Genomic DNA, 27,722 nt, shown 5'->3' on the forward strand with positions numbered 1-27,722 from the left:
GTGAGGTTGATAAGTTAAGGGGATAAAAATCCCTTATTGTTTTTCAGCCAGTAAGCAAAACTAAGATCGAAAACTACAATCTGAACGTTTCATGCCGACGAACTGTCGGCGGATCCAAGCGTAAATGACCACTTGGTAGTCTGGGTAGTGACCTCTCCTCATAATGTAAAACAGTACTACATCTCCTGAGAGCAGTGTGTTTTTACATTATGAGAAAATATCAAGAATAGTGAGGGATCTTGCTCCACCTTTGCAACGAGTTGCCATGGTGTGGCACTACCAAGTGGTCATTTATGCTTGGATCCGCCGACAGTTCGTCGGCATGAAATGTTCAGATCGTAGTTTTTTATCTTAGTTTCGCTTACTGGCTGAAAAACAATAAGGGATTTTTATCCCCTCAACTTCGCCAGAAAAAAATAGCCATTTGGCTTTTCATCACATTTGAGTTATATCAATATTTATCACTATAACCTCCTCTTTCACTATTTCATTCAAATTGCTGGGAAATTCTTTTGCATTATCTTTATCTCCACTTGCAGATTCATCTGTTATTTAAACATTATGGAGTTCCATTTGATTTTTGAAATGCTTGAACCTTCCAGGAAATGAAGAAACTAAAAAGTTTCTTCATTTCCTGCACCAGTTCTCAAGTAAATTCACTGAAGTAATTTTTTTTTTATTTTGAAGTAATGATTTTTAGCTTCTTTTCAGCATAAGAACACTGTTTATATCATTTTTCTTTCTTTTATCCATAATCAGTGAGGAATATTAAGTTTTTCATTTATGTGTGTTGCAATTCTTTTTAAAGTCCAATTTCATGCCTGTCATTTCAAAAAAATAAATCAACTCTTGCCAGACATTGCATTAACTGAATTTTAAGCCATGTTTATCCCAATTTAGAATTAATTTATAAATCACGTTAACTTGAGAAGTTAACTATTCAAAACTGCATTAGTCGAGACATTACTCTATTTTACTTGTTCTATAAATTCCCAATTAGAAGGCATTTTTCTCTACTATTATATGCATAATTTTTGTCTCTTTTCATTGCTGATTTTCATGCCAAATTTTTAGAGTAATTACATCTGATTTTACTTTAAACCATCTTCTGTTTCTTTTAATTATAAGAACTATACTGCATATTGCTATGCATGATGTCTGGTTTAAACCATAGATTTGTAGCATTCTGAAAAGCTTTTCTTTTGTATCATATGACTTTTCCAGATCTACTAATCAGATCCTTGTTATATTCACATGATTTCTCTACTATTTAAATCAAAGTGAAAATATGAACTTGACAATCCCTATTGGGTCTGAACCTATCTTGTTCCCCACCAAGGTTTTCTTCCATGATTTTTTCATAGCCTCTTCTCAAATATGCTGATAAACTTATTTCGAACACTCAGCAGTAAAATTCCTCTGTAATTTTCATATTGTTTTATTTCCCATTTTTGTAGATTGGTATGTGATCTGACTCTAATCATCTTGGGCATTTTGACCTGACCTCCAGAATTATGCAGTACAGGTATTGTAAAAAATTTATATATTTGTTTCTGATCGAATATTATCTACTCTCACCACTTTTCCATTTCAGATGGTGGCCTGTTCTACTTCAAGTATTGATAAGTGCTCCTAACTGCATTCCTCTTTAATATTATTATTAAAGAGGAATTATTTTATTACTTCATTCAAACTTCTGTAATTATTTGTTTCATTTAATAATAGTTCAAAGTAATATTTAGGTGATTTCCAACCACAAAAGCTTATGGTAGATTTTGTCCTGTTTGTGGACTAAAATTTTTTAAAATTTAATTTACATAATCTGGAAATGCTGTTCTGGAGATTAAACAACCTTTTTCAAGCCACTTCAGGCCTTCAGTAAAAAACAGTGGTTTTGCACTGGTGATGGCAATTCATCTCCTACCTTAGGACAATAACAAAGCATTCATGCTAATGGAGGGATTCTAACCAATCATGCTTACAAAACCATTCTTCAGCCTGCTGGGTCAGGTGCAGGTGCATTAGCCACAAGGCCAGAAAATTAGTACAGATAACGAGAATATCTTTATTTTCTGTTTTTATGATCTTTCCAAGATGAAGAGAGAATTCGCCAGTAGATGGCAAACATAAGAACAATGGCTGCAAAAAAAAAAGATAAGTTTAGACATTAATTATTAGTGATATATTCTAAATTCAGCATAATTTTAGTCTGGTTTGGTTGCGATCGAGTATGACATGTTTGGAAGTTACCAGTTTGAAGCACTTTTTCAGAATAACAATTAATGGAGGCAAAAAAGATAATGGATTCAAGAATAGCATTATAAGGAGATTTTATCATAAAATGTGTGGTGGGTGAGAGGATGTACAAGGTGTGTTTTCCAGAGGGAGAATGAACTGGGTGACTGGGCATTGGACATGAGAAATAAGCATGCAAGGGAGTTAGCAGTTATAGTTGAAACAAATGATTTGGGCAAAGGGAGAATATGAGATTGAATATTAGGAGAGTAAAAGACAACAGTGTAGTAGGAAGGGTAGTTGCTGTGTTGTCTGGGTATGAGAATGATGAGCTGCAGCACAGAGCCAAAATCTTCAATGAAACATTAGAGAAAATGTGTGAAGAGAGAAAGGAATGCAGTTTGTAAATGCGTGGGATGAGTTTAAGGAACAAATGGAACAACTGTATAAGAGTGATGGACTGCATCTGAATTGTTCTGGAGTGGAAGGAAGCGTAATGAGTGATAGCACTCAATACCATGAATGAAACTTTTTCTTCCAAAATATGAGTGCTGGAAGCTAAGCTTGAATTAACTGACAGATCAGCGGCGCAGAACAAGTTCACCCTTGCCCTCAAATGAACTCCACGACCTAATCGCATCAACAGTACATGACTCGATGGAGGCCAAAATCAAAAAATCCAGTGTCATTATTTTGAACTTTCCAACACAAAATGGAAAATCACTAAAGGAAGACATCATCAAATTAGCAAAAGAATGCAATTTTGATTCCAAAAATATCGTTGGGTGCCATCATTTCAGACCTATATATAAAAGAAAGGACAGAAAGAAATTTCCAAGCCTTGTAAAAGTGACTTGTGACACACCAACAAACACATCTAAATTAATAATGGTGATCAACAATGAGTTCAAGGACACTTGCCCCAAAATCGCACATACATGCTTGACCTAACATTTGAAAGGGAGAACAAAGTCGTCATCTTTGAAAACAACTAGAAGAAAAATGCCAGAAAGGAGAAAACAATTAAATCATAGACTACAAACAAGCTAAATTTGAAAAATCAAGCGATACCACTAGTAGTAACATTGGAGACCAGTATGCAGCCACTGTATAGGAAATGGGCAAGATTCTTGTGGTCAAATATATACCTCACAAAATCTTGCATATTCACTTCAACATCCGTTGAAGTGAATAGAAACAGAAGAGGAATAGAAACAGAACAAGTTTCTATTCCTCTTTTTCATCCCTACTACTGATGTATTCTGTAACAGTCTTCCCCTGATGTGTTTTCCAAGGAATGTAATATACGGTCTTTTAAATCAAATGTAAACAAGTTCCTCCTTTCTCAACCCATTACCCATATACAGTACTAATGTACTAAAGGTTAATCAACCAACCTCTCATGTATGGTCCAACCAAAAAAAACTATATGATTGTCACTCTTCAGCTATCTAGCTTTGGTGTTCACGAGATCAAGCCTGTGTGAATGTGCCCAACAATACTATGGCATCCAGAACCAGAAAACCTTCATATGTGAGCAATATGTTTGCGAATTAATTTATAGCTCTTGTTTCTCTTGTAATGTATATTTTTGCATTTCTCTTTTTATTTTATGCGCCTCATGAAGTCTTCTAAGAAGATGAAACTACTTATGCATTCAAATAAGAAATAATTTTTTTTTCTATTTGTGTATATATATATATATATATATATATAATTACTTGTGAATAACTAGCTTAAATATATAATGGAAGGGATTTGCAGTACAAGAACTTTGCATCTGGTAACTGAGTCTGAGAATATGTGTAAATCAGTTGGCTGGTATTCTTGTAAATGGTGAGAATGATTATGCAATCTTGACATGGAAGGTGACAATGCATATGCGATTTGACTAAGAAGGGGCATTTGTGGAATTATAAAGCATGTGATTGTGATTAACATGACAAAGTGCTTCTTGAAGCAGCAATTTAGCATGAGTAACTACATAGCACAGGATAGAGGAATCTATGTCACATGGAGTGATCAAGAAATTGCATGGTAGTTACATGATTGAATAACATTTTCAAGCAAGAGAAGCATAAAAAAATAAAGAATGTTGTGGATCAAATTTCATGAAAAGAGTGACGATGAATCTCAGGAGCAGTATAAAAAGCAGGCCAGAAGACGGCTATGGATTATGAAAAGAAGAGATAATAAAACAGAACAACCATAGAAGAATATCCTTAGTGAATGTGGATGGAAGAAAAGTGACAGATCCACCAGAAATAGCTTAGTTGAAATTGCTTCAGTTAGATCTCTTGAACTTTAGTATGCTCCTTGGATGTAGATGATAAAATGTATGAGTCAGACATATTACAGCTTTTACAAGAGCTTGATTCAAATATGGCATTCAGAGTGGGTGAGATACTGGCACAGGAATATGCAAGAGAGTTAACAGTGCTCCTGATATCTAGTTGTTCAACATAAGTCTCAACACCTGTATGATTCTTAATTAATGAAAGAGGAGCAAGATAATTCTAATATGCAAGGGTGGAGTTAGTGGAGATGCAGAAAAATATGAACCAATCAATATTCTGGTGCAATCAACAAAGTTTTAGAGAGGCTGATTAGGAATCCCTCTGGATAGTAGCATTAGGATCCTCTACAGAGGATAGCATGGGTCTGTTGAAGGTTGCTTTAGCAATCTTCTCACAGAGTGACAGCAGAGTGAGATAAGAGAATGGATATATACCATGGTACTTATGAATCTTGATAAGACATCTGAAAGGATTCCACATACAAAATTATAGAAAATCAGAGAATTTTATTTTTATTTTAATGTTGCTCCCACCCATGAAGGTTATATGTAAAACTATAGTACATTTTGTACCATGGACAGACTACGGATTTTTATTCCTTTTTTTTTTTTTTTTTTTTTTTTTTTTTTATCAATTTTATATATTTTTTATATTTTCAATTTTTTTTTTTAACATAATCTGGAAACACTGCTCTAGAGACCAAACATGGAACTTTTTCAAGCCATTTCAGGCCTCCAATACGCAGAGCAGTGGTCTCACATCGGATGATGACATTCATCATCTCCCTAAAGATAGGTATGCAAAAAAAAATATATATGACATGGATAGGAAAGTGGCTGACTAATAGATATCAAAAAGTGTGTTGTTAGGTGGTGCTAAGTCTAAGAGAAGAAAAGTGATCAGTAGTGTACCTCAGGGTCCTGTTCTTGAGCCATTGTTATTTAACTTATATATTAATGATATTGGGGATGGAACAGAGGATACTAATTATATATTGGTTTTATCCTTTATCTAAGTGTAAGCAAACAAAGTTTGCACCTGAAGTACTTTCAGGACTGGGCAACTCATGGTAAATGTGGTATAAGTTCTCATCACTTGCCTTAGTATCCCATACAGACATCACTTACCTTAGTATCCCATACAGACATCACTTACCTTAGTATCCCTTGCAGACAAGTATAATGCTATGAATTAAGGGAAGGTCACTAAGACTGGTTTCGACCTTTATTGAGGTATCAATAAAGGTCGAAACTCTCTGGGTCTGGCTGATGAGCCAGACCCAGAGGTGGCGATACTAAGGTGGAAGTAATGGATAAGTCATATTTACCTCTATGATTGCCAAAGGGTATCACACCCTATTATTAAAATTCTCTGGATTAGAGATAAGTTTATAGAAGTTTTTTCACTTGGTTATGCTACTAATTATATATTTGGTTTTATCCTTTATCCAAGAGTAAGCAAATAAAGTTTGGGCCTGAAGTACTTTCAGGACTGGGGCAACTCGCAGTTTTACATGTCGGCATTATACATGTCTGCAAGGAGATGTGCTTTGCATTATGGGATACTAAGGCAAGTGATGAGAACTTATACCACCTTTACCACGAGTTGCCCCAGTCCTGAAAGTACTTCAGGTGCAAACTTTGTTTGCTTACACTTGGATAAAGGATAAAACCAAATACATAATCAGTAGCATAGCCAAGTGAAAAAACTTCTATAAACTTATCTCTATATAAACTATCTTATCACAGAGAATTTTAATAATAGGGTGTGACACCATTTGGCAACTCGTATAGGTAAATATGACTTCTCCATTACTTCCACCTTAGTATCACCACATCTGGGTCTGGCTCCCAATGACGAGACCCCTAAGGGTCGAAACTGGTTGGAAGCTTGGGTGATGGATGGCAATGCTGTAACAAATGAAGTTTTAACTGAGGCTCGGCTGTTGCTGTTACCCAGGTAAAGGGATAATGGATAGCAATGCTGTAGCCCAAGAAGTTAACTGAGGCACGGCTGTTGCTGTTACCCCTCAGATAAATTTGAGCGGTTCTACTCGGTGGTGGAGTGAGCCTGCCACTGGGTAAAGCCAAATGCCGAGAGTTCTTCTCAGTCACAGGGTGAGCTTGTTACTGAGGGGAACAATGCTGAGTTTTGATCCTTTGGGTTGCTCACTGTTGGGTGATCCGGGGATCTCACGAGTTTTTGGAGAGGTAACCCCACACTTAATACATGGAAACCAGTCTGAGTAGTGACCCTTCCCTTAATGCATAGCATTATACATGTCTGCAAGGAGATGTGCTTTGCATTAGGGATATTAAGGCAAGTGATGAGAACTTATACCACCTTTACCACGAGTTGCCTCAGTCCTTAAAGTACTTCAGGTGCTTAGACTTGGATAAAGGATAAAACCAAATACATAATTAGTAGCATAGCCAAGTGAAAAAACTTCTAGGAACAGAAGACAGTGTTCAACTGTTTGCTGATGATTCTAAGGTGGGACAAGTGATAAGGAACATATCTGATATAGAATATCTGCAGGCTCTGAACAAACCAGTTTATGGACAAATGTTTATGAATGTCAGTATAATGTTTCTAAGTGCAAGGTTATGCATTTTGGTCTGAGAACACTGCAAATTAGAAATTGCACTGACAGGAAATTGCTGTAAGTAGTCAATGAAGCTAGAGACTTGGAAATTATAATGGAAATAGTCAGTTAAAGTTCTGAGGTTACACTGCTAAGCTGGTTATGTCATTGCATCAGATAACTATACTGTTAAAGAGACACTAACATGTAAGAAAAAAGGATTATTATTTGTCTACTTTACAAGGCTTTGATAAGGCTATATCTGAAGTACAGAGTGCAGATATAGTCACCTGGGTTCCAAGACAATGGAGAGGCAGGTTATCAAACTGGTCTGTTTGACCAGTGATAACTGGCCTATGAAACCATGCATATAAGGAAAGATTGAGAGAATGAAAGAAAGTGGTCCTCAAAGTTTGAGGAATAGACAGATGAAAGAAGATATGATAGAACCATAAACATAATAAGGGGAACTTACAGTATTTAAAGCTGATGGCTGGTGTAGATAGAGTAACTGATGGAAATGGATTACACCGCCTGCTGTTAAATGTTGTTAGTGCCTTTGTGTTCAAGAAGAGATATGATTGGTATTTAAATATAAGTGACTAAAATGGTCCTCCCTCGATGAGGCCTTCGACTCCCTAAAGGTACATTATAATAATAATTATTATTAGTTATATAAAACAAACATAGTTATAAATATGTAAAACTTACTTCACTAGCTGGACTAGATGACGAACTGCCTCTCTTAAAAGGACTAAGAAATGATTTTGTTTTTTTTTTGCGTGGAGGTGGAAGAGGCATTTTTGATGGATCTCCAGGAGCTACTGACTGCTTAATGGGCAATGCAGGACGAACATTTGATGCAATGCTATCTACAGCTTTCCTTAAATGAAAACGTCGTTTGGGATGTCGATGATACATGTCATCGCAAGAAAGACAAAAAATCTGGCTGTTACATTTATCACAGCGTACAGCTGGCGAGGATGATCCACAAAGATCACAACGACTACCATCTTTTGGCCTTTCAGCTGAAAAACACAATCAGATGTCTAAAAGATAAAATCAGAAATCCTCATTAATTTATAAAGCTATTTTTAAATATGAATAAACTGTATGAGGTATGAATATTAAGCAGTAGGTATGAATATGAATGATTAGATTAGATCCATACCATAGGTTGGTCATTTAGAGGTCAAAGTTAGATAATCAGGAGGAGACTCCGCATAATCTTCGAAGGAATATACTGAAATGACTGGAGCTTCTGACATACTATTCAATACTCACCTTTTCATGGTGTATCCCAGCAGTAAGTATCTAGCTTGATAATGAATGAATTAATGAATGAATAAATGAGGATAGACTGACAATTGCTGACCAAATTGTATCTTGTACTAGCTAAAAACAAACAAATCATGAAACAACATGATGAAATGTCATGCCAGCTGGAAGATCCTGATTAAACAATACTCTTGCAACTTTCATCAGACAGACATCAAGAAAGTGATCAAGAAATTCTGGAACAAACTCAAACTCAACATCAGAAGAACTGAAGATGAGTGCCATCAATATAAGATGTATCCCTCTCTTCTTCATTGATGCATCTCATATTGACAGTGAGGTTATTCTAAATAGCAACTTTAAAATGTTACATTCAGACAATAATGATCAGGGGAAGAAAGAGGGTAGTTACAGTAGTCAACATTAAACTTGAAGAAAAGCTTTTAAATGGCAGGCAATTTCAAGAACAGTTAACAGGCAAACATGAAAATGAGAAATTGAAAAATGAGAATTATTTGTAACTATGAACCTAATGCCATCTACTAAGGAAGAATTGAAGGAATTTTTTGGGTCATTAGTAATGACAGCTGGCAAAGAAATGGTGATCCTTTTCTCTTTTCTTTGTCAACTGTCTTTACTGACATTGTCATGTTAGCAATCTAAACAGAAGAGTAAGAAATGACTATCAAGAGAAGAAATCTTTTGGGGGAAATATTGAGAAAAAAGCAAATCTAATGATAATGGTATGCATCTGCTGAATTTTTGCTTAAAATATGGACTGATCAAATTCACATGAAGAACAGGCATAAGAAATAAGATAAGTATCTAAAGTTACTGTTGATGGTCATATCTTCATGAAGGTTTAGGACAAAAGTATACAGGAGATTTGAAATAAGAAGAGATTAGCATATACTTTTGAGCAAGATATGTATGAATTTCATATTGAGAAGAAAACATGTACAAAATTTTTTTTAAATTCAAGTTGAACACAGTGTTCAAAAAATAACTGCAGACAAATATATAAATATTATTTAAGTAAAAAAAAATGAAAGATGATGAAAACAAGACCAAATCTAGAGACTTAAGTGGCAAACTCTGAAGAAAACAATGATTCAGCCAGGGAGGCATGTGGCAAAGATGCTTGCAAAGAAGAAAAATCAGAACTCCATGGTAATTGCAGAAAGTTCAAGAAAAGTGCATCAAAAGTTCCTAGCAAAGAAGATGAGAGGATACAAAGAAAAAGATAAAAGTGAAGCAATCTCTCAAAGTAAAAGAAGTCATGAGAAGACTGTATATGTGTGTGATGCATGCAAGAGATCAGAACAAAAGAGATGAAAGGAAAAATCAGGCAATGGTATTGAAGAGACAGAAGTGCTTGGCAGTAGAAACAGTAGTAGTGTGAGAGATGAAGAGAGAATGGGAATGCAAGAGGAACAGGGAAATTGGGGGGGAGGGAGACATGGCATAGGGAGAGTAGATACTGAAAGTGGCAGTGAATGTGTGTATGCAAATGAAGTATATTGTGATATGGGTGGGGAAGTTGAGACTGAGCAGATATATGTGGCAAGTGGTGATAAAGGTGACTGGGTAGGTGTGGTGGGAAAATCACAACAAACAACTGGCTTAGATAGAACTGGTTATAGGTTTAAAAATGAATTACTGTGTTTGTTTACAAATGCCAGAAGTATCAGAAATAAGGGAGATGAACTGGTTTCACTGACTGAGTTTATTCTCCCCAAAATCATTAGAATAAATGAAACATAGTTGAATGAAGATGATATTCTAACAGGAATAGAAATGGAAGGATACAGTATTTTTCATGAGGATAGAAAAGATAATAAGGAAAGTGGAGTGCTGCTGATGACAGAAGGGGAATTATGTCCACATAAGATAGACATGAAAGAGGGAAATAGTGGCAATGGTTATGAGGCAGTGTGGTATACACAGGAAGATATATTTAGTAGGATGTTGCTATAGACTCAGGAATGTGGAGGGTGGTAATGAAGAAATGTATAAACAACTTGAATTAGTGAACAAAGGAAGGGTAATTATTATGGGTGATTTTAATTTCAGAGGATTCATTCATTCATTTCATATGGTGATTCAACGCCCATGAGCACTTTTTACAGGGAGGTATGGCACCACCTCAACCCCCCCCCCTATTTTTATCCAGGCTTGGGACTGGCATAGCTGACAATTCAGACCTAAGGCTGGAAGGATTGTCTTAAGTATTCCTGACTGTATCCATATGTGTTCACAGAGCCGGTTTGCCTGCTTGTGAGATGAAAAACCCTAGATAAACTGGGGGAAAACCCTGCTGTCCACACCCAAGACTGGCTAACTTGGCAATGGCTGAGGAAAATCCTTAAGCTCCTCATGCCATAGATGACAGGAATCAAACCTAGGACACTCCTTCCCCAAGCATATGGTTGTGAAGCACATAGCCACTAGGCTAACCACGCAGACATCAGAGGATGGAATTGTGAGAGGGGTTTCACACTTTCCTCCAGTTGGTGAAAGTGATCACCTGGGTTGTGCCTAGCCATATGCAGACTTTTGTGAGGAAAGGATATATGTGGAATTATAAGGCTGGTGATTATGACAAGCTTAGGAGACAGTTTGGGGCTATAACATGGAATGAGGATTTAGCAATAAGGAAATAAATGCTGCATGGGAACCAACAAAAAAATACATAACAGCATCAATGTGTGAATGTATTCCAAAGGCTGAATAAGATAGGAGTAAAATGGAGGAATATGGAGCTTAAGCATGAAATCTGGAAAAGGAAGGTGCTTTGGAGGATGTATATTTTTTCATCTCTTCCCCCCCCTCCCTCAGAACAGGCAAATTGGCCACATGAACACATATGGATTACAGTCAAGAATACTTGGGATCCAACCATAGGTCTGATTCTACAGCTATATGACAGTGGGGATTGAGATGGTGCTGTACTTCCTTGTAAAAGGGGCCTCATGGCCGTTGTATCATCATACACTAAATAAATAATAATTTGGGAAAGTCGCTGATGGCAAGAAATGTAATGGGCGATACAAACAAGGTATCAGTGGAAGTCAAAGATGTGTGAATGAACAGGAGATTAGACTAGGTGAGACTGAGGAGGTTGTGAATGAAGAAAAGAATGTGAGAACAGGAATGCAAATTGATCAGGGAAACATGTAATGTAACGAGAGTGGATTCTGAAAATGAATGCCCATACATAGATGGTCAGCATAAGAATGGGAGGTTGGGTCTGAGGGGCTGAGTTGGGTAGAAGATGAGCAGCCAGAACCAGGTGAGAAGTCACAGATGGAAGAAAGCATGAGTACGACTGGTTATAGACCAAGAAATGAATTATGTTTATTTATGAATGCCAGGAGTACCAGAAATAAGGGACATAAAATTTTTGCATTGATTATGTTCACATGCCTGAAAATAGTCGGAATAAGTGAAACAAGGTTGGATGAGAATGACATCTTGATGGGAATAGAAATTTGGGAATAATGATGTTTTTCACAAAGATAGGAAAGGCAAGAAGGGAGGGAGAGTGCTGTTGCTGATGATGGCAGAGAATTATGTATGCACAAGGTTGAGATACAAGGAGAAAAAGTAGTAGTAGTTTTGAAGCATTATGGTGAGGTGGAGGTTGACAGAATGAGATATTTGGTGGGATGCTGCTATAGGGCAGAGAATGCGGAAGGTGGAGTCAAAGAAACGTATAGGACACTTGACTTAGTGAGCAAGCAAAGGGTGATTTCAATTAGGTAATATTGATTGGAATGAATTTCTTGAAAACAATCTTAGCACTATATAACAGAGGGTACATGAGGGTTAAAAGTCATAGATCTGGTTATATCATCAGATGATGTGATTGTGAATGGAGTGTCTAATCTTTCCCTGATTGGTGAGAGTGAGAATGAAGTGATCACCTGGGCTGCAGCCAGTCACATGAGGACCTCTATAAAAAAAGGGATTTATGTGAAACTCCAAGGCTGGTGATTATGGAAAGATTAGGAAACAACTGGGAGCTATAGAGTGGAAAGAAGAGTTGAGTAAGAAGGATATCAATGTTGTTGTGTGGCCATTGATCAAGAACTATTTAACAGCAGCTATGACCGAGTGTATTCCAAAGGTGAAAAGTCTAAACAAAGCTGGAGTAAAATGAATTAATGAAGAAATTAAGATGAAATCTGGAAGAAGAAGGCATTGTGGAGGTAACACAAAATGAATGTTGGTAATGATCAGTTGCATGAAGAGTACAAGAGTAGACCAGGAAGATAACTTGGTTGGTAAAAAATAAAATAATAAAAACTTCCTACTCATTCATTAGTAATCATATGAGTAACATGAAAAAAAAAATTGTATTTCGATATGTTTTTAACATTCAAATCTCTCTATTGCACTTACTAAAACAAAAGCAACGTAATTATTCAAATGTTCATACCATTATAAAGATAAATGCATATTATGAGGTACACAATGTCAGTCTCATTATTACATTTGCTTCACATCTTTAATTAGTTTATTATTTTCTTTATTAGATCACATTAACAACTATAATTGTTTTCTAAGGTTATATGTGTTCTACAATTAGTCACTTTAAAAATAACAGGAAAGGAGCAAAATTTTAAAACAAGGAAACATTTTGCCAGAGTATCATTGTTTTAGTTCAGGTACGAGAATATCTGGCACACGTTCAATGTTTTTCTCTTTATGTAGGCTTGCCAAAAAAAAGAAACAATTATTCATGTTGGAGATATAAAAGAAGTAGTAACTGGGCATCCATGCTAAATTTCCCAGAGAAATGTGTGTGTAATGTTAAAATTACTTTAAGCTTATCTCTTATTAATTTTTCCATATTTGAATTCTTTTGTCATTATAAAACAATTTTATAGTGAAATCAGAGTACTGCTTTAAGCAACAATCCTACCACATTTAAAGATCAGTAAACATATTTAAAAATGCACAAACCATTATTTAGTATTATGATGCATTTGGGACCAATTGTGTATATTTTAAAACACATGAACATTGAAACGAAAGTTACCACACTTATGTTACATAACTATGATAACTCATCCTTTAATTTTTTTAAAATTTTTTTCTTGTTTTCATAAATATAATATGCTAGGTTCACAGTATAATATGAATAATCAATAACATCTAAGCCTTTCAATACATAATAATGTGATAAGGAAAAATATTAAATAACTATTTCACTACAGAGCAGTTAAGTAAGAAAAAGAAATGTGAACAAGTATTGAACTAAATTCATTAAATCACCCCTCTTCTGCTTTTTTTTTTATATTATTTTATAGATTGATTCTGATAAATTGATGATACTGTTCAGTATGTATAGTCTGTAAACTCAATAATAAAGTGCATACCATGAGGAAATTCCATTAAGCAATACTCTTAGATGTAAACTAATACTGTATATTAGATTCATGCCTAGGCCATAGAAAACTAGAAAAAGAAGATATTATTAAAATATACTTAGATATTGTTGAAAATTTTTCACTTGGTTATATTATAAATTACAGATACTAAGAAATTATATACTTGGTTTAATCCATTATTCAAGTGTAAGTAAATAAAGTTTGCGCCTGAAGTATCTTTCAAGGCTGGGGCAACTTGTGGCAAAGGTGGTTTGACTTTGCATCACTTGCCTTAGTATACCATAATGCAAAGCACATCTCCTTGCAGATATGTATAATTCTATGCATTATGGGAAGGGTCAATACCTAGACAGATTTCGACCTTTGTTGAGGTCTCATCAGTGGGAGCCAGACCCGAAGGTGAGACACCAAGGTTGAAGTAATGCAGAAGTCATATTTTCCTATATTTCAGGTGCAAACTTTGTTTGCTTACACTTGGATGGATTAAACCAAGTATATAATTTCTTGGTATCTTTAATTTATAACATAACCAAGTGAAAAACTTTCAACAACTATCTATCTCTAATCTAAAGTATTTTAATAATAAGGTGTGGCACCTTTTGGCAACTCATACAGGAAAATATGACTTCTGCATTATTCAACCTTGGTATCTCACCTCCAGGTCTGGCACCCAGTGATGAAACCTCAATAAAGCTTGAAACCAATCTGGGCAGTGATCCTTCCCATAATGCATAGCATTATACATGTCTGCAAGGAAATGTGCTTTGCATTATGGGATACTAAGACAAGTGATGTGAAGTCATACCACCTTTGCCATGAATTGCCCCAGTCCTGAAAGATACTTCAGGTTGAAATTTTGCTTGCTTACATTTGGATAATGCATTAAACCAAGTATATAATTTCTTGGTATCTTTAATTTATACTTAGATATTATCATTATTGATAATATTAATGATAATATTAATGATTAATGATATCAAAATTGGAGATGTTAATGTCAGCTCTTTGCTTTATGCGGATGATGTTATACTTCTAAATAAATCTGCTACAAGTCTGCAAGATTCTCTGACTAAATTGAATAGCTGTTGTAATAGATATGGTATGAAGGTCAGCAATAAAAAGACAAAGACAATGAAAATAGGCAGAATCATTGAAAATGTCAACTGTGTTGTGAATGGAGAACCTGTGGAACAAGTAAAACATTTCAGCTACTTAGGCACAATTTTTACTGAAGATGGTAAACTAAATATAGAAATAGACAACAGAATCAGCAAAGCTGGTATGGTGGGAAGTCAGTTGAATAAATTCATATGGAATAAGAAAGAAATTAGTCGGAACACTAAATTAGCTGTATACAAGACTGTGTTCAAACCAATTTTAACTTATGGATCTGAGAGCTGGGTCAGAAGTAAAACACTTGACCAAAGACTAGAGACCGCAGATATGAGAGTCCTAAGAAAGATTAGAGGCGTGAACAGATGGCATCAATGGCAATATCATATTAAAAATGAGGATATTAGGAAAGAACTTGACATTGTCAGCATCCAGGAATGCGTTAGCAGAGCTAATCTCAGATGGTATGGTCACTTAAATAGAATGGGAGAGGAAAGATTAGCAAAACAAGTGTTCTCTGCCAGGTTGGCAGGAAAACGACCCAGAGGAAGACCAAGATATAGGTGGATTGATACAGTACAAAGTGCCTTAGACGATAGAAATATAAGATCTGATAATGTTGGAGTCTTGACAAGTAACAGACTGATTTGGAGGAAAATTGTAGATAGGAAGTTAGTAATATTGTAATTTTTTCATGTAGTACTGTCATATCCTGTACACCCCTTGAGGGTACATGGCAGGAATTTGATGATGATGATGATGATATTATCATTATTTCATGACACCCCCAAGTTTGCAGATTTAAGATCTTCATTACTAGTCTATTTGTATACAGAGTAAATTTAAATTGTGCCAACAATTGAAAATTGAAAAAGAAACAGGGCATCAACTGTCAAGGGTAGTTGGGGGGGGGGGGTATTCGAGATTTCCTAAAAAATAATACGTAATAAATTTTATTTATTACGTATTATTATATTGTGTACTGTTATTTTTATTTAATAATTATTATTTTAACTATTATTATTTTTATTATTATTACAGTAGAGTATTTTTTCATAGTGTCGATTGTACGGTTATACTGTAGGTCTATTTTGATTTATTGTGTGTTCACGTTTGCCTGGGAAGCCGTTGAACCTGAAGCAATTCTAGTATCATGGAAAAAAAAACTGTGGCCTTCTTGAATTTACCAAGATAACTATGATGATACACAAAAAGAAGAAATTCAAAACATGCATAATTTGATTAAAAATATAAATCTAGATGTTGAAATTTCACAAATAGATGTTATGGAATGGAAAAAAAGTAACACAAAGAGGCAGTTGACAGTTTTAATGTGTGTATAGAATGGGCTAAGCAGAATGATACGCCACTCCACAAAATTTTATTGCTAATGCAGCTCAGAGAAGAAGCATTCAAAAAAAGTTTAGCTTCCAAAAAGCAGTCTTTTTTTATAAAGAAATAAAAAAAAACTTTGTGTTATTTTGTGAAACTTTTTTTTGTGGGTTGTGTACAAGAAAGTAATATTTTTTACACAAATTAAGTTATGCACTAATAGTTTTTTTATTACAGTTTTATTAAATCAGAATCCTCAACAATACAGGTAAAACTAAATTTTTTACTAAAATAAACTTGTGTACTGTATTATTTTTTAAGTTTTACATTACAGTATAGTAGCTTTTTTTTCTATCAGATACTACATTTATTTACAGAAATAAATTGATGTACCATTAGAATCTGATTATTTTTGTCGTAAACGCTAGTTATTGTTGTCTCTTGGGCAAAAATTTGCTAATCCAAAAACTTTTCGTTAATCCAAATGAGCACGGTTTTTATTAGTTCGGATTAGTGAGATTCCACTGTATTTCAAAAGGTATCATTCTATTACAATATTTTAACACAAAGTAGTGGAGTGTTTATAGTAGCAGAGAATGAAAGAGTAGTAGTAAAGAAAAATAAAAAATTTTTTTAATAATATTAAAGTGAAATTTCTAATAAAATTACAAAACTACCTTAAAATTTACCTGCTTATTGTGCCTGATGTCCCAACAACACCAGGGCAACTCGTTGCCCTGGTGTTGTACCACCTTACCCCAGTCCTGAAGATACTTTCAGGCGCAAACTTTGTTTGCTCACACTTGGATAAAGGATTAAACTAAATTTATTATACTCTAACCAAGTGAAAAATAAACTTTCAACATCTTTCTCTAAATCCAGAGTAATTTATTAAAAAAGGGTGGCACACCATTTGGCAACTCCTATAGGTAGAGATGACCTGCGAATGCTTCTGCCTGGTATCTCAGCTTGGACCTGGCTCCCATTGAAGAGACCTCAATAAAGGTTGAAACTAGTCTGAGTGGTGGCCCTTCCCTTAATGCATAACATTAGACATATCCGCTAGGAGATGTGTTTTGCATTATAGGAGATACTGAGACAGGAGCGGTGGTATCTTGCTCCATCTTTGCGATGAGTTGCCCTGGTGTTGTACCACCTTACCCCAGTCCTGAAGATACTTTCAGGCGCAAACTTTGTTTGCTCACACTTGGATAAAGGATTAAACTAAATTTATTAAAAAAAAAAAAATTTCAAGATTCTGTTGCTTGGAATTCTGCTGTAGTGGCTGATAAAGCAAGCATGTTTCATGTTTCTGTCTCATATGCATTTCAAAACAATGTGGCTATTAATATAGTTTTATCATTATGCATGTTTTATCAATGAAAGTTATGAATGGAAAATAAAGAATACCAGATGAAAGGCAGTGATGGGTGTAAGACTAAGAATGATAGCCAGAAGAGTGGTCATGAAAATGTAAGTGCAAAGAATGTGAAAGTGAGTATTGAATGACTGAAAAAGGAAAAGCAGTTGGAAATGAGCCTAACTAATGGCAAGAGCTGGTGTGACTGGTAAAAAAAAAGTGGAAGAAAGCCTAATGGACCAATAGTGGGAATAATTATAGAAATGCAAGAACTGAAGAATGAAATAATTAAGATGAAAAATGAGATGACACATATGCAAAAATAAAACTGGAAGTGTGGTGGATATGAACAGAGGAGTGCAAAAGAATAAAATGAAAGACAGTGGAGAAAAAGAAGCAAATGACTCAAGAGTAGTATATATGAATTGTGGCAGGGAGCATCTTGAATGGGATATTAGCAGAAATGTGTGAAGAGAAAGAAATGCAGTTTGCGAATGTGTGAGATGAGTTTGAGGGATGAATGGAATTCTATAAGAGTGATGGAAAGACTTCTATTGGAAGAAAGTATAATCAGTAATGCAAACAATGTATTAGTGGAAGTCAAAGACGATATAAATGAACTGGAGAGAGAGAGAACCGGAAAGTGAGACCAATGTGAATGGAGATGAGAATATGAAAACAGGAATGCAAGTTGAACAGGGAAAAGCGGTGAGCCAGGAAGATACGGTATAAGGAGAATGTGAAAGCAGTAATGAATACATAGTCATGGGGATGGTCAGCACAGGAATAGAATGGCCTGGAATACATGAGTGTAGTTGAGTCTGGAGAGCAAGGATATAACTGGACAAAGCCTAAGGGTAAGCAGACAGGAGAAAGTGCAGAGAAATCATTGATGAGGAGAAGCATGGGGGTAGGACTAGTTATAGACCAAGAAATGAATTGCTATGCTCATTTATGAATGCCAACACTCTTGGCATTCATTTATAAATGCCAAGAGTATCAGAAATAAGGGAGATGAAATTGTTGCATTCATTGAGTTTATTTGTCCAAAAATTATGGGAATCAATGAAACATGGTTGGATGAGAATGTTATTCTGGCAAGAACAGAAGTGCAAGGATATGTTTTTTGATGATAGGAAGAACAAGGAGGAGTGGGGAGGATACTGATGATAGTGGAAGAATTATGTCCACCAGGGGTGGCTCGTGCATAGGCACTGTGGAACTGCAGCACCCCCAATTTTTCTCGATATATAAATATATTTATTAATTTATTTATATTTGCTTGTAATATTTAATTTTATCATCAACAATCCTATACAATTCTCTTATTTTACATAAAAAATAATAAAAATCCATCTTGTAGCACTAGAAGGGTAAAAGACACTAGCAGCACTGTGTTTACCACAGTGTCATATTGCTAAGCGCAAGCATATGCACATCATAGTGAGATGCGAGCTATTAGCATAATGCAGCACTATCCGTCGCACAGTTCCACTGTTGTTTATATGCAGTTTGCGCCAGTAGTAGAGTGTTCATAGTGCTTATCGTGTTGCTCCATCTCTTTAAATATTTGGACATTACAATTAAAGGATTTAACTGTAATGCCCAAAAATTGTAAATCCATTCCTTTAATTATAATTAAAGGAATGAATTTTATTTTTAAGTAATTTTGAATTATACTAAACTGTATAATTTTATCGATAATAAACAATATTTTTTCATGAAACAAAACAAGAAGAATATATTTTATTTTTAAGTAATTTTGAATTATACCAAACTATATAATTTTATCGATAATAAACAATCTTTTTTCATGAAACAAAACAAGAAGAATATATTTTATTTTTAAGTAATTTTGAATTATACCAAACTATATAATTTTATCGATAATAAACAATCTTTTTTCATGTTTAATTTTTTTTTTTTAATTTTTACCATAATTTTGATATTTTATCCAAACACATATGCATATACACTGTAAGTACAGTGCATATGTATATTTTAAAAGTTGAAGCACCCCCATGATTTCAAGCCACGAGCCACCACTGATGTCCACACAGGTTGAAATACAAGGGAAAAAAAAATTACAGTGGTTTACATGCAGTATGGTGTGAGGTGGGGTTGACAGAATGAGATATTTGGTTTGGTGATGCTACAGGGTGGGGAATGAGGAGAAAATGTACAGGCAACTTGGTTAGGTGAGCAAGCAAAGGGTGATCATTATGGGTGATTTTGATTATTGCAATATTGATTGGAGTGAAGAGACAGAATCAGGGAATAAGGAGTTTTGAAGTTTTTGTATATAAGTACTTGAACTGGTAATATCGGAGAGATGGAGAAGGGAATTCCAAGTATAGTGAGAAATTCTCTCTCTCTTAGGGATTAATCCAAAATGAATGCCTCTAAAATCTCACTTTCCAAAAATTTTTGTCTTTTCAGCATTGGCAATTAATCCACTGATTCTGCTAAATTTTTTAAAAATACCAAAAAAAAAAAAAAATATATATATATATAGAGGGTGTCCCAAAATTCACACAAGATTTAAATTTAGCGCCATTTGTGCGGTAAAGTGTTGCCAACGAGAAAAAAAGACAGCGTGACAGTTCAGGGTTATTAAAAATGGAGTGCTACAAGAAAGAACAATGCATTTTCATTGTTGAGCAATATTTTAAAAATAACGAAGGTTTGGCAGCTACAGTTCGCAACTTTCGTACAAATATGGTCGGAATAGTGATTTAACTTCATCAGCTATGAAAAGATTAATTAAAAAATTCAAGGAAACTGGATCAATTAGTGATCCTATACACTCTGGCCGTCCTTCAACAAGTCGTTCAACAGAAAACATCGAAGCGGTTCGTGTGTTGCTGAGAGTCCAGGAACATCAATTCGGCACCGTGGCATTTCGAGAAGCTCTCTACAGCGTATTCTCACGAAAGATTTGCATCTTTATGCTTACAAAGTTCAATTGACTCAAGAAATGAAGCCTACTGACCACACAGTGAAGAGAGTTCATTGAATGGATTATGGAACAACAACAAGTGGATGCTTATTTTTCGAACAAAATCATCTTTGGCAATGAGGCTCATTTTCATCTTGATGGCTTCGTTAATCGACAAAATTGTCGCATTTGGGGTTCAGAAAATCCACGAGTGATTGTTGAGAAACAAATGCATCCACAATGTGTCATTGTTTGGTGCGGATTTTGGGCTGGAGGCATCATCGGTCCATTCTTCTTCGAAAATGCAGCTGGTAAGGCAATAACAGTTAATGGTGCTCGCTATCGCGACATGATAATCCAGTTTTTTGTGCCTAAATTGCAAGATATGGATGTGGACATGTGGTTTCAACAAGACCGTGTCACATGCCATACAGTCCGAGAAACAATTCAATTACTGCACGAGTCATTTCCTGGTCGTGTAATTTCCCGTTTTGGTGATCAGAACTGGCCACCCAGATCATGTGACTTAACGCCGTTGGACTGTTTTCTTTGGGGTTTTTAGAAGTCTAAGGTTTATGCCAATAAGCCCACGACCACCCACACCTTGAAGGAGGAAATTGAGCGCTGTATCAACGAAATTCATGCACATTTATGCAAAATGGTTATGGAAAATTTCAACAAAAGAGTGCGTATGTGCCATCAAAGCCGTGGAGGCCATTTACCCGATATGCTATTCCATGCATAACCCTATACTGTATACTTTATGAATCAATAAGAAATTACAATTTTTAATTAAAAACCTGTGTTTCCTATCAAAATTACTTCTTGCGTGAATTTTGGGACACCCTGTATATATATAAATATATATATAAATATATTTATATATATTAAAGGCAAGACCTGAGTTTTGTAAGTAGATCTTATTGTCATATTTGAAGTATCCTGACTTTATGCAATGGGAGAGTAAAGTAAAGAGTTTTTTGGATAATTTGTTCCTGAGAAGATCGAGGACTTCTTGAGCAGGTACATTTGTAAAGAGAGAAACAATATCGAAACTGGACATTAAATGCGTTTTTTTTAAGTTTGATGTCCTTGATTTTTTGAAACAAAATCTGCAGAGTTTTTAATATGAGAAGAGGAAATTCCAGAAAGATTTCTTAAAAAACTCACGAGATATTTGGAAAGGTTGTAAGTAGGAGAGTGTATGCTCTCAACTATTGGTCTGAGTGGGCAGTTTGTTTTGCGTATCTTGGGGAGATCACACAGTCGAGGGATCAAGATCAATATCTCTCTCAAAGCGCTACTACTTTGTTGGCATATGCTAATAATTTATTTTCCTTCATAGTTGATAGAACTGTTATCCACCCAGCACATGAATTGTCACGTCACACAGCATATGAATTGTCATGTGCATCCTGCAAAAAAAAAAGGTTCAAGAACGAATGCAAAGGGTAACAGATTAAGATGATAACTTGTTTGACTACTTTCTGAATTTTGACCAAGTCCGACAAAAACCATTAACTAGGAGGTGGGTAGTTGTATAGGCATATACTCCTTCAATAATGGATAGCAGCCTTTTGCCCACACCAATTTGATGGAGAATGTGGAACAGAAAGGGACAGACATTACTGAATGCTTGAATAAGATTCACAGAGAGTAGTACTGCAATCAGCTGCTTTTTTTCACATCTAAGCAGAGCAGATCGCAAAGCTGAAACAGATTAAATTCTACTGCTCAGCTTGGAACTCTATACCCCTGTATGCAAGCATCCTAATATGACTGTAACATGCTATAACTGTTTGCTTTTTAATTCTCGTGGAAAGGCTTAGACGTTGGTTATACATGCTTACTAAATAGCTTAAGGAAATTACAACGTACGATAGAATATACATTAAAATAAATTTTAATACACTTCTAATATTTCGGCAATGTCACGTTGCCATTTTCACAGGAACTTAGAAACAAGACACGTGCACGCAAGCACAATACACAGTAAATGAGGACGAAGCAGGAAGCTATTCTTTCTCCTAAAAGTCCTGATGGTGCTCCTGATGAACAATGTAGGTATTCTTGGCCATTTGGGCTGAAGGTCTTCTGATGTAGGTTTCCCAAATTTGGGGCAGTCTCATGCAACCAAATTTGTTGAGGTTTGGATTGTTTCTTAGGGCTGAGGCTGATTACATGAATAGCCTTTCGTATTGAATTTACTACGGTGTATTATCATGGCTTTCTTTCACCGTTTTCTATGGCGGGTATCCAGAGCATGGTCTGCAAGACAAGAGTAGCTATATTGGTGAAACCGGATGTAGTCCTTGTGTTCTGAAATTCTGATATTAGCCGTCCTGCCTGTTTTTGTAATGTTTTCTGAGGTGCCTCAGATATGGTAATGGATTTAGAGTAATCCTTGTTGTTGTTAAAACGGGGGGGGGGGGGGGGGGGGTAGCCATTGGCTGAGAAAGTGTTGAGGATGTGGTTAGGGCATTGTCATTTGAACAGATAAGTTCAGCCCTGTTGTGTAATCTCTTAACAACTCCATATTGTTGTGTGTGTGGGAGGGGAATTGTTGGTGGAAGTATCTGCCTGTATGGGTGGGTTTTCTATAAACTAAGAAAACCAAAGTTCCATCAGGCTGGCAGATGACTAGTGCGTCCAAGAATGGAAGGCAATTGTTTTTTTCTTCTTTCAGGGTGAACTTGATTCTGGGGTGTTGGTTGTTTAAGTGTGTTAGGAAGTAGACGAGTGCATCAGAGCCATGTGGCCAAATAGTGAACACATCATCAACATAGGGAAGCGATATGGTTGGTTTTTGTGGGGCAGAGTTTAAGGCTTTCCCTTCAAAAGTCTCAATAAAAAAGTTGGCCAAGGGTTGGGAGAGTGGTGAACCCATGGCTGTCCTCCTCTATTTGTTTATAGAATTTTCCTTGCCAAACCAAATAGCCAGAGTTCATTGTGAACTGAAATAGGGCTGTGATAATGGCGGGAAATTTAGATTAGCTCTAAGGATTCTTTGAGTGGGACATTTGTGAATAAGGAGGAGACATCAAAACTGACCATTAAGTTAGTGTGTTGGAGTGTAAGGTTTCTATGCTGGCTTTGAAGTGGGCTGAGTTTTTTTATGTGTGAAGGTGTGTTGCCAGTGTGCACGTGTCTTGTTTCTAAGTTCCTGTGAAAATGGCAATGTGACGTTGCCGAAATATTGGAAGTGTATTAAAATTTATTTTAATGTATATTCTATTGTACGTTGTAATTTCCTTAAGCTATTTAATATGCATGCTTGCTTTTTAGTAGTTGATGTTAATAATAGGACATTTATTTTCTTGTTTGCACACTCACTACTTTTAGTTTCATCATCACTTCACTTACAGAATGTTTAGATTTAGCAGCAGTGATTTCATGATTAGTAGAAACTTTACTAACTGCTGTGTTATCAGTAATAGTTATACTGAAAAAAAGTTAGCCTTATAGGGAATACAAATACAACATGATGAAAATCATATTTTCAGAATTAAATCCATAAAAATGAACCGTCATATAAATTTATTCGTTGCATCATTCGTAAATCCCCAAATAGTTAGAATGATATGTTTGATTGGAAAGATCTGGGTTTTGAATCCCTTGTGGGATGTGAGGAATATTTATAAGGACTTTTCAAGCAGACACGAGTTAACTGATTTCATTAATGTTTTTTATATCCCCTTTCCCCACAAAACACAGACAAACTCACTGGAGAAGAGCTAGTTATGATAGACGTGTACCTCATTGGCTTTAGTTAACTCACAGAAAAACAAACATACAATCAGCAACAGTTATTAAATTTCTAATTTGTAACAATTAATTATACAGAATGCTAAAATTCAAATTTATTTATGCTTATGGCTACATGAAACTGGTAAGTGAAGAGTACAATCACAATTTCCAGCAACAAATGATGAAAATCTTAACATATAAAAGTTCATTACATAAAAGGCACAACCAGCTTTCTAAGTCTTTCCTTTTTTTTTTTTTTTAAATAAAGCAAAAGTAACTTGTCATAATTAAGCCAGGGACAATTATCGTCCTACTGTAACAAGTATGACAAGGCTGCATGTTCTCATAACACTTCACAACATAAATGTAGCTGTATCCTAGGTTTAATTACAGAGCAGTTGTGTCCTGTGTAAGAAAACTTGATCCATTAGAGGGGGCCCATTTCACATTACATCATCTTCTAACATGAGGAGGAGGAGTTCTGTTGATACCATGATGAGCACTATGAGAATGACTACGAGAATAACATCTTCGTGGTGAGACGGGACCGTGATTTTCTGTTTCCTCCATAACCATCACCACAACAACTACAGGAAAGGTCCAGGCTGGAAAGCCAATTTAAGGCCTCATCCATCACTTTGTGGATGTCCTGTAGGCCACCACCACCACCATGAAATTGGCACTTTGGGCAGTCATACACAATATGAGTAATTGTCTGAGCCACGGGAGAACAATCACAATAAGAGTGATCTGACAGCCCCCATTTATGCAGAAGGTAGCTACATCTGCCTTGACTAGTTCAGATCTTGTTTATTGATGACCAAATCTTCCTAGGAAGATCAAAACCAGGCTGCAGAGCACAGGGATCTTCTACCAGAAAGCCGTTTGTTGGTAGATTGTTGGAACAGTATTCTCTCCATATGTCAGATATTGATGGCAGCGCAGCTGAAGAGAGTTCATCCATGGACCAGAGAGGCGTTCTAGATTTGAGACGTAGACTAGGTGGGTTTATGAGAGTCTGATGTAGGGGCAGGAGTGGGTTGCTCACTGCTTTATTAAATTCCTTAATCGAGGCTTGTCTTCTCCGTATGTGTGGTGGAGCAATGTTAGATAGAACAGCAGCCGGGAGAGAGAGAGGAGTACTTCTCACTGTCCCACTAATTGTGCGCATGATAGAGTTTAGCTGGGTGTCTATAATGTTAATGTGTACTTCTTTCCCAGACAGGGGCACAATATTCTGCTGCAGAGAATGCGAGGGCTAGTGCAGACGACCTTAGGACTTCTGCACCACAACCCAGGTTGTTTCAGCAAGCCTTGAAATGATATTATTTCAGGTTTTAATTTTATTGGAGAGGTTGATGATGTGCCTTTTATAGGTTAGGCTTCAGTCAGTACAGGCTCACCCTAAGGTATTTTGGGTGAGGCTCGTGTTCTATCATTTTTCCACAGAAAGAAAGGTTGAGTTGTTGATTTGCCTCTGCATTGTACAGATGAGAATCAAAAAGTTTTTTTTTTTACACTTTATAATATTTCCTAGTTTTAGGAGGAGGCCCCTGATCCAGACAGTGTCATAAGCAGATGTTAGGTCAATGAAAGTGGCTCCAGATTTAATTTTCTTCTGGAAGCCTGCTTCAATTTGAGTTGTCAGGACCAGGAGATGGTCACAGCAACTTCTTCCTAGCCTGAAGCCAGCTTGTTCAGTCGGGGGTGCTCTTTCGATGAGTGGTGAAATTCTTTTAAGGAGAATTCTTTCAAAGAGCTTAAAGGTGGTGCAAAGCAAGGAGATAGGTCGCAGGTTTTTCACATCATTTGGATCTTTCCCTGGTTTGGGCACGGCAATTATTTTGGCTTCCCACCACAGCTTTGGTAGTTTACCAGTCATGATGATTTCTGAGAAAAGGGCAGCCAGCCATGTTTGGCCATGTTGACCAAGATGTTTTAGTAACTCAGGGAGTATACCATTCACTCCTGCAGCTTTGCCATTCTTCGTAAGTTTTAAGGCTATTTGTACCTCTTCCCGAGATACTGAGTGTATGAGTTCAGGAAGCTCGAGTTCCATCTTCAGGATTTGTCTGGTGGAAGCTTGTACAGCATTTTCCTGGTAGAGCTGGGATGAATCTTGGAGGTTTTCAATAAATGGTTAGCCATTTGATCAGGAGTTATCTCTGTTGTTTTGTGTGTTGTTGGCTCTGCTCCACCAAATTTTCTCAGAAGTGACCAGCTTCTCCAACTAGATGTGATGAAATCGAGTTCATTAATGGTTGAGATCCATCTTTCCTTTCTATGTAGAAAGTTTTTTACCTTGGGTATAATATATGTTAAAGATACCAAGCTATTTTAAACCTGGTTTTTTACTCCATTTCCCAAGTAAGCAAACAGACAAATAAGTCAGGTTTGTGCTTGCACGTAGTGTGAGTCTTACTGACCCACAAGGTAGTGCAAGTCTAGGCAACTCGTGGTAAAGGTGGAATAGGCTCTGATCACTATTCTTAATATTTACCCTTAATGCAAAGCCCATCTCCTTGAGGAGATGTATGATGCTATGCATTAAAGGCAAGGGGCCACTACCCAGACCGGTTTCGACCTTTATTGAGGTCTCATCAGTGGGAACCAGGCTTAGAAATACAAAGGTTAAGTAATACAGAGCTTATAAGTATTTTACCAAAAACTTTCTACATCTATCTCTCATCCTGAGATTTTTATTTAATAAGGTCAAAGCACCTCTTGGTAACTTGTTTTGGTAAAATACTTATAAGCTCTGTTATTTGTAATTTGATAAATAATAAACATTATTTATCAAATTACTGTTTTGTTGTAATTAATTTTGGTGACATAATACAAGTCACTGTCATATATAGATCTAATTTTTACTTGAATATTATTGATATTACTATAAGATACTTAAGCAAACAACACATTCATTTATTGTTATTGCACCCTCCATGGAGTCAGCAGACTCATCATGGGAGGTTCATATAACTAACAACATATGTCATACTGAATCTTAAAATCTTTAACACTAATTTCACAACATTCTGGTAATGCATTCCATTCACAAATGGTTCTCCATGTAAAAAATTTACTCCTCAGCACACTCTTACATAACTTTCAGGTATGGCCTCTGGTTTTTCTTCTCTCACCTTCTACTCTTTTTATAAATTCCATCTGGATTAATCTGTAAAATCCTCTCACTAACTTAAATATCTCTATCATGTCACCTCTTTTCTCTCTGTCCACCAAACTCTGCAATCCACATTTCTTCAATCTCTCTCCATAGTCAGCATTCCAAAGTCCTGATATTGTCTTAGTCACTTGTCTCTGGACCCTCTCCAATGTTTCCACATCATATTGAAAACCAGGTGACTAAATCTGAGCACAATAGTCCAGTTGTAATCTGACCAGCGTTTTATACAGTGGCACAACATTTCCTTATCCATACATG

At 35.9% G+C, this 27,722-nt stretch overlaps 1 protein-coding gene across 5 annotated transcripts in view; it reads right to left on the reverse strand.

Moving 5' to 3' along the window:
* The window catches only part of LOC150103285 (uncharacterized), a 454,389-nt gene that overhangs the window by 383,415 nt on the left and 43,252 nt on the right, over window positions 1-27,722 (reverse strand). For all 5 annotated transcript variants that reach the window (XR_016548822.1, XM_090397913.1, XM_090397914.1 and 2 more), the window contains exon 3: window positions 7,828-8,144. Coding sequence is in view for 4 of the 5 variants with exons in the window: in XM_090397913.1 (XP_090254039.1) it covers window positions 7,828-8,144 (317 nt within the window). In the remaining variant the exon portion in view is untranslated. The remainder of the gene's footprint in view (window positions 1-7,827; window positions 8,145-27,722) is intronic.

Source organism: Typopeltis vanoorti, chromosome 9, assembly GCF_054136105.1.
Source record: "Typopeltis vanoorti isolate ZY-2024b chromosome 9, IOZ_Tvanoo_1.0, whole genome shotgun sequence".
Classification (NCBI taxonomy): Eukaryota; Metazoa; Arthropoda; class Arachnida; order Uropygi; family Thelyphonidae; genus Typopeltis; species Typopeltis vanoorti.